General features: G+C 41.2%; 1 protein-coding gene across 1 annotated transcript; it reads right to left on the bottom strand.

The window, feature by feature from the left end:
* Positions 1 to 1,677: 1,677 nt before the first annotated feature.
* Positions 1,678 to 7,675, bottom strand: LOC107741270 (probable ribonuclease ZC3H12B). Its single transcript, XM_016553968.1, has 5 exons — positions 7,650 to 7,675; positions 6,826 to 6,965; positions 5,831 to 6,065; positions 5,039 to 5,145; positions 1,678 to 4,760 (listed from the first exon to the last, which is right to left on the bottom strand). Exons 1-5 carry the CDS (start codon positions 7,673 to 7,675, stop codon positions 3,283 to 3,285), a joined length of 1,986 nt encoding a protein of 661 aa, XP_016409454.1. The 3' UTR covers positions 1,678 to 3,282.
* Between the last annotated feature and the right edge of the window lie 182 nt (positions 7,676 to 7,857).

The raw sequence follows: 7,857 nt of genomic DNA on the forward strand, positions 1-7,857 counted from the left end.
GTGAAATGCACTAATACTGTGCAAATACAAGAGGATTGACATTAATTTTCAATATTTACAAAGAGGAAAAATATATTAGGAGTACACAGATTGAGTCAGAATGTGTCTCTCCTGAATCTATACCTTTAACAGAGAGGGACTGAATGATGATAAATAAAGCCACGCCCTAAAAATCCTTCAGTCAAACAGAAATGAAGTTCAGTTCCACTGAGGTAAACTATCACTTTCCAAAATACCCATCAAACAGCAAATTTCAAGGCATGGAAAGGTAAAGGAAGTATGAGAGAACGGAGAAAGAAACGAGAGAGAGAGAGAGAGAGAGATCCCTGTCTGTGGTCTGCCCAGCAGGAAATAAGCCATCTCTATGGGCTACTCGAGTGACACACGGTATCACTGACATTATGGCATTATATTTCTTTATCCTTTTTTTTTTTTAAACAAAACTAAGCTTTTTTTTTTGTTGTTTTGTTTTTTTAAATATATAGATATATATATATATATATATACTCATATAAGTGATACTGTACAGCTCAGAAATATATATATATATATTTTTTTTTTTACAATCAAGAAATAGATACAATTTGTATCAACAAGCAAAAGGTCGTTTCTGGACATTTGATGTGTTGGTAGCTTGCTGTTCAACTGCATGGGGGTCTGAACCTCGGAGCATAAGCAGCAGACAGTAATGTAACTTACCAGAAATTAGTTTCTAGATTGCTCTAGAACAGTGATGGGCAAACTTGGCCCTTCCAGGCCACTTTCCTGCAGAGATTTGGTCCAACCCTGATAAAACTCACCTGCCTGTAGCTTTCTAGTAGTCTTGAAGACAATGATTAGCTGGTTCAGGTGTGTTTGATTAGAGTTGGAGCTAAACTCTGAAGGAAAGTGGCCTGGAAGGGCCAAGTTTGCCCACCCCTGCTCTATAAACACCTCCTTCAGGATTTTTTGCTCCTAGGTTCAGAGGAGAAGGAAAAATGGAGAAACCCAACCGTAAAAACATTTCAATCTCAAACAAAAATATAAATTTAGGCCTGAAACATACGCTGTAAGTACATGAATGATGCTAAAGGTGCAGTCACATTAGCGAAAGTTTGTGGGCAAAAAATGTCTATTGTCAGTCTACGTGACCAACTTGAACCAGTTGCGAAATCTCTGTGGGGAAATCTATTGCCCTCAAGTAAATTCCCAATCCTGTGGATTCCTATTTAAATGGCTGCATTTAGCCTGCAAAAATTTGCCAAACATTAAATGTGACCACAACTTAACACTTCTAGCTGGATTTCACGTCATTGCATTCCAAAATATGTCACAATTCATAACACAACAGAACTGCAACTTAAAATAATAATTTTATAGTAGATTTTTGACAGTTCTAGATTTTCTGAAAGCTAAAAGTGTGAAATGGGATATTTTATCATCTGCTGCCTTTGATGTCAGTTCAAGACGGACGCTACGGAAGGATTTAGGAATGTGAACCTTCTTGTGATGCTATTAGCCAATAAAGTTGTCATGATGTCATTGATCAAGCATTAGTGCCTACAATTATGTACTTGCATAAATATGTTTCTGGCCTAAAATGTGTAAATAATCATAAAAAAGAAAACATTTTAAAATATTTTTGAAAAAAAAAAATCAGAGATTGTAAAAAGAAAAAAAAAAAATCATTAATGGCCTTCTGGAAGAACCTTGTTGAAAAATAAAACTAAAGGGAAGGAGAACCGTCCATATTCGTATTAGAGAGCTGAGAGGTTGGGTTTTGTGTCCAAGTCGAAGCAGGGTCAGGGGCGGTAGAGAGGCAGCAAGCGAACTGTCAGCCAAATGTCAGAAACAACCCAACAACAGCCTGGTGTTCCGTGTGTGTCGCACAGGAAGAGACAGGTAGGCAGTGTGTCACACCTTCCCATGAGCAGTAACGGGGCCCTACGGGGCCACTCCTGTGCTCATGAAAAAAAATGAAGGAGCAATTTAAGTCTCTTTTTAAAACACCCAGAGCATCTCTGGACCAATAACATTCACGCTCTCCTGAAAATATGTTAACTTACAGGGCGGAGCAGATGAAATGGGGTGGTCTCTCGGCATCAATCAGGAAATAGATGCTGCACAAGAGCATTTTGCCGAAGAGACGCATTCTCCTCCCCAGTTTGTGAATACTTGAGCATAGTTATCGACTAACGAGCCAAACGTGAGCAGCGCTCTCTGTCAAGCATAGTGCTAACATGCTGTCTGGGAGAGATTTACTGAAGCCCATGCTTACTCAAACATCTCTCTTAAAATCTACAATACAACAACAACATTTAGCAAATACATATGAATAATATCTTCTCCAACTAGACATACCTAGTGCTTTCAGATCAGGAAAATGTACACTGATTTTCTGTTTGGCTCAATCTTTTAAAATGGCTTCGTAAATACGTATCCGTGCATGTGTGCGAACAGATGTTGCAGGGCCGGTTTGCAGTTACAGCCCAGCCAATTAAAAAGTCTGAACTGCAGCACGGCAGAATCTAAATCTTTCTGTCCCAGTGCTCGCTTTTATAAAACAAATGCAAAACAGCGACCTCCACAACTATTAAGTACTATTCACATTAATGTGTGGTGAGGTCGCTCCGATGTAAGGCCATAAAAGTTCAAAGGTCATGCTTTGAGGTACGCAAGCGTTCATTCCTAATCTTTCCAAAATCACACATCAAGTCATCACGCACACCGAAAAACCACACCACGGTGTCACGTCATATTTACACGCAAATGCAAGTGAATACACATATACATACACAATACTATTCATATTGTGCAGGATCATTTCTGATCGGTTTTACCAAAGAGATTTCTCTCATGTAACTCTTTTTCAAAGGATAAATGTTATCATCACCAACGAAATAACACATTCTCAAGATCTGCCATCAAACTGGCAGGCAGTTGCTCTCTCAATGTGGATACACTTTTGAGCCGGCTTTATGAACAACCTTAAGAACTTTTTGGCCCATCTCAGGAGCTAAACGGTGGAGAAAGCAGGACCTTTTTTATGAGGGATCTCACGTTTCTATGCTAAACTTTTCAAGGTACAAGATCCAGGCTCCCATATGGCTTAACAGATTACATAATAACCAATGCAGCATCAATGCTATCATGCTAGCCAACCTCCTAATGGATCCAATCCAATCATAATTACATATGGGGGCTGGCTGTTTCTTCAGAGTGAAACAAAATACGAAATTCTCAAGGCGTCCAATTTCTCATTCACTAGGATATCTAAATATTGTGGTGTTGTTGTTAGCAGCCTTAATGGCAAGAGCGCAGTTTAGTGACGATGACGGCAGCCAGCTGCTGGGGATCAGTCATGTGAGGGTTCTCCTCCATGACCAAATGGACCACATATGCCGGGAAGATGTTACAGAGGTTTCGGTAGGTTTGAAACTGGTGTTCTGGAATAGGGTGCCGCTCTTGGGGTTCCTCCGCTGGCCCACGAGCACTGGGCGGTGGAGGCGGCACGCTATCCCACGGGGACCTCCAGATCTGCTCCATCTTCTCGGGCATGCTGCGGACCATCACCCTTTCACAGCAAGGCATAAGGCCTCCCGTTAATCCATAGCTTCCATAACTGTAGGGCTCATTACCACACGGCAAAGGGTCCCAGCTGGCATGCTGCTCTCGGCAAAGAGGAGGTCTCCTTTGGCGCAGCGGGTTGCTCTCGTAGAGCCGTGAGTCAGAGATGCTGTCCATTCGAGTCATGCCTAAGGATCGACCGTGCTGTGAGGGGCTGGCAGAAGGCAACATGTTCTGGGAGAGAGGAGGGTAGTCTCCTGGGCAGCTGGATCGAGCGCCAACAACTGGGTGTTGGGTGTGTGGCGCAAGGTGGGCGGAGGACTGCTTTCGAGGACCCGGTTTGGGTTCATCCGTTCCGTAGCTCTGCACACGTGTCAAGGCCTCATGGTGGAAACCGTGAGCAAAGGCTTGAAGGCGCGTTTGCGCCGAAGGTTGCATCTGGGTCTGCGAAGGTGGCCCTTTCATGCTGTCGTCCAGGCTGCCCTCCAATGAGTTGAGGTACATCTCTCCACTGTAGGACGAGAAGGAGTCTGACGAATGACTTCGGCCGGGTTCTGGGCACATGCTGGCTCTGCCAGGATATCCTCCACCCACCCCTACAGGCTCTGGCTGTTCAAGACTGCAGAAACTGTCTTGGAGGCTGATGGTGGAGAAGTCACTGAGCATGGAATAGTATCCATGGTCGCTTACCACAGAGTCGTACTTGGGGAATGGCTCACCGTAAGCCACAGATGCGCCCTGGCTATTGGTGACTAGGATGGGGGGATACTGGACGCTGCCTGCGTGTTCAAGTGAGCTGTGGGTAAAGTGCAGAGACCCTGGAACAGGGCTGCTTGCTGAGCGTGTGTTTAGAGCGCCTGCTGCGTGGCTTTTCGTCAGTGGCATAGTTGGAACGCTAAGCGCTGAAACTAAAGACGGTACAGAACTGGCCTCAGCCTTCCGCATTGGACAGAGTCTCTCTTCTTGCTCACATGCAACTGACCGGATACTGGGGTCAGACTGGCGCTTGGGTGCCACTCGCTTTGCCTCTGAGCTACTGTCTCCCTTGGCAGCAGAACCAGAGGTCCCACATTTGGCAAGTGCCCCCTCGCTCATTGTCTTTACGGCAGAGAGTTTGGCAAAGGCTCTGAGCTCATCTGCGACAGCCCGTTGTGGTTGGTTGGCTCTTTCTGGGTGGTAGTACTTGCACTTATGGCCGTACGTGCACTTCTTACCTGTGATAAAACCAATAGTGGTGGTTGAGACAAAAAAAAAGTTACTTCTGTGTTTTTTAAAATGGTAGCACTGATTGTTTTTTTAAATAACAGTATACTGAAAATTATTTTTAAAAATCCAACTGGAAAATCCATAGTTTGACAGTGCATGAAAAACGTATCAAATATATTTATCTTCTTTTATATTACAGTGTTGATACAGCAAAAATGGATATTTGTAATATGCTGTGATGTTCTGGAATAAAGACAAATTAATTTCCTACTTTTGCTGTACTGACCATAAGGACACGGCTGCTTCTTGTGCTCTGGAACCACTGGTCGTTTACGGAGAAAATTTTCCAGACTGGGTCCGTGTCTCCCTAAAGGATCATCAGGAGGCATGAACCTACAAATCAATCCAACAGACACAAATAAGCACAACTCTATGATAGGAATAATGATTTAAATCTAAAATGTATTTAAATATGAACGTTATCCTTATTTATATTATAAATATGAGATTAATAATGTTATACATTATACAGAAGTATGGTAGAATATTTCTGTCCAAAATTATTTTTTGCGGCCATTATGCAAATATTAAAATAAAGTGAAACTGGAGCACTCTGCATTCACAATGTATGTTAAAGCATCATTAATCGTTTTGTGATGTGAACCACCACAGATGGTGTATGTGCATGACAAAGCATTTATACTGAACTACATACTGCATCAGCAAGTGAGACAAAAATGCCCATTTATGGCATTTCTATATTCACTTAAAATGACTTTTTTTGGGATAGCAGTGTGGCTTAAATCACATATAACTGGGAACAGGCATACACAACAGGCCTAATCATGGGACCTCATCACTGGAAATCAAACTTAAGCAAATAAATCGGTAAATTAATTAAAGCTTATTTACAAATAGAACAACTGACTATAGAGAGTTGAAACAAATGACAGAGCAATAAAAAGTGAAAGAAGAAAAAGAGTGAGAGGAACGCCATACGGGTGGTGAGGGTGGTAAGCACAAGACAATTTATTGAGAGAGAAAACCCCGTCACCACGGTAACTGTGTGCGAGCATACTTGTCATTGACGAAGCTGTACATGAGGAGTCGTTCCTCAATAAATTTCTTCCACTCCGGTTTCTCATTCTGCAAGTCTCGGTAGTTATCGTTGGACACAATGATCCCGTCTGAGTCGCAGGCCAGCTTGACGATAAAACGGTCATCGTAGCAAACCACTCGCCGGCCTTGGACTCTGCGAGACGGTGTGAAGACAAGGATCTTTTCCTTCTCTAATTTCCGTAGGATCTCCTGATCTGAGGATGAGGGTGACATCACACATCATCACTTCCTGTGACCTCATGCACAGACATACGCAAACTTGTATAAACATCACAGCACAGATGGACGATCTCACTGGACACATGGCGGCTCCTCAGAGAAGTTCATGCAGGCAAATAAAAATGGCTTTTGATGGTAACACACACAGTGAAAAGATCTACTGTATCTAACAACATACAGTAAGGGTCAAAAGTCTAACCTATTTTAAGCCTGAAAATAAACAACATTTTGGAATTTTAAACATTTGTAAATAAAGAAACATTATGAAATATAATGATTAAGAATACTTCTAGGTCGATAATCAAAGGCGGTGAATCTGTGACACTGATCATGTGAACTTTGTAAAACAAAAAAAGGTCATTTTTGTTTGTCTCGGTTGAAGCACAAGATGCTATTTGGATCATTCTCAAATCATGATTGAGAATATGATTCATCAGGTTTTACACAAATTTGTGGAGTTCATGCAGCTTGAGAGCTGCTTTTCTTTGATCAAAAGAAGGATGAACAATACTAATAAATTCAGAAAATAATTTTCAATTAAACTTTTCACTCAAATTGATATATTTAATAATATATACATTAAATTAACATTAACATAGAAGCAATTTATTTGGTGGTCTCAGATTTTTAGACCAATTGGAAATACACAGACACATACTCGCACTTCAAGGAAGTGTTAACTCATCACAGAAACATTTTCTGCGTGTTTTTTTTTTTTTTTCATTTTTGTGGTACCTTTGATTGGTGCATCAGGTCTCGACTGTTCTTTCCTCCATGCTGGGACAAAAACTGTGATATCTTTGTGGCCCTTCTCCAGGAACCAATCAACAGCCAGTTGAATGCCCAGGCATGAGAACACCTCTTTGTTTCCATGGCTACAAAATAATATTACCAACATCAAATTACACACAGTTCTCTTACTGATTGGACTTTTCTCAATACTACGAGCATTTCAAAACAGGAACATAAAGATCATTTCACCAAAAGACTTCCTGCAACAGCGTAAATTCCAGAAGTAAACAACAATAGTGAGAATCTGATGACTCTCTAGTTCACAGTTCCCCAGGTTCTGACTAATTCTCTCATCAACATGTTATCAGTCCAGAGCCTCTAAGTCACCATGAAATCAAAACCGACTAGGGATGCACTGTATATCAGCCAATATGATTTTGGTATCATTGTTTGTTATCTAATTGTGCAATGCTTCATTTCTTCTATTTTTACATTTAGATTACCTTTGCCATCATCTAACGCTCAAATAAAGGGAAACTCTAAAAACACTAATAATTTAACCCTAAAAGGGGCGACGTATCCTGGGGGATACAGACATTTGAGAATCTCTGGGGAGAAGCAGTGAAAGCGTAGGTCTCATTTCTTGGTTTCATCTTGAAAGGGTGTTTGTTGTGAATATTTAGATGAGGTGACTTTTGTTTCTCCATTCTTTGTTTAGCTCACGGGCAGCATTTAAACCAGCATGGCCGCCTGTGGTGGGAAATCTACTTACCCTCCGATAAAAGTTGATCTAGTTCACATATTTACACACGTTGGAGGGGACTTACCTGTTTAAAAAGCTGTTGTTCAGCATTAGCTTATTAGGTTTACATTGAAATTTTATAAATTAAATGCTTATATTTTCTGTAATCGGTCTCTAAATGTTTGTATCTCAGGGGATACGTCGCCCTTTTAGGGGTATAAATCAAGATATAAAAACATATATATACAGTGGTGTGAAAAAGTGTTGGCCCCCTTCCTGATTTCTTATTTTTT

The sequence above is a fragment of the Sinocyclocheilus rhinocerous genome, unplaced genomic scaffold, assembly GCF_001515625.1.
Source record: "Sinocyclocheilus rhinocerous isolate Xijiao unplaced genomic scaffold, SAMN03320098_v1.1 scaffold615, whole genome shotgun sequence".
Classification (NCBI taxonomy): domain Eukaryota; kingdom Metazoa; phylum Chordata; class Actinopteri; order Cypriniformes; family Cyprinidae; genus Sinocyclocheilus; species Sinocyclocheilus rhinocerous.

Bases quoted from the DNA above. Each gene is read 5' to 3' on its own strand.
- LOC107741270 (XM_016553968.1), bottom strand. From the start codon at position 7,675: ATGCTGAACAACAGCTTTTTAAACAG. The intron at 6,066-6,825 runs GTACCACAAAAA...CCTCATCCTCAG, and splicing joins ACCTGATGCACCAATCAAAG to ATCAGGAGATCCTACGGAAA. The intron at 5,146-5,830 runs GTATGCTCGCAC...ATTGATTTGTAG, and splicing joins TACAGCTTCGTCAATGACAA to GTTCATGCCTCCTGATGATC.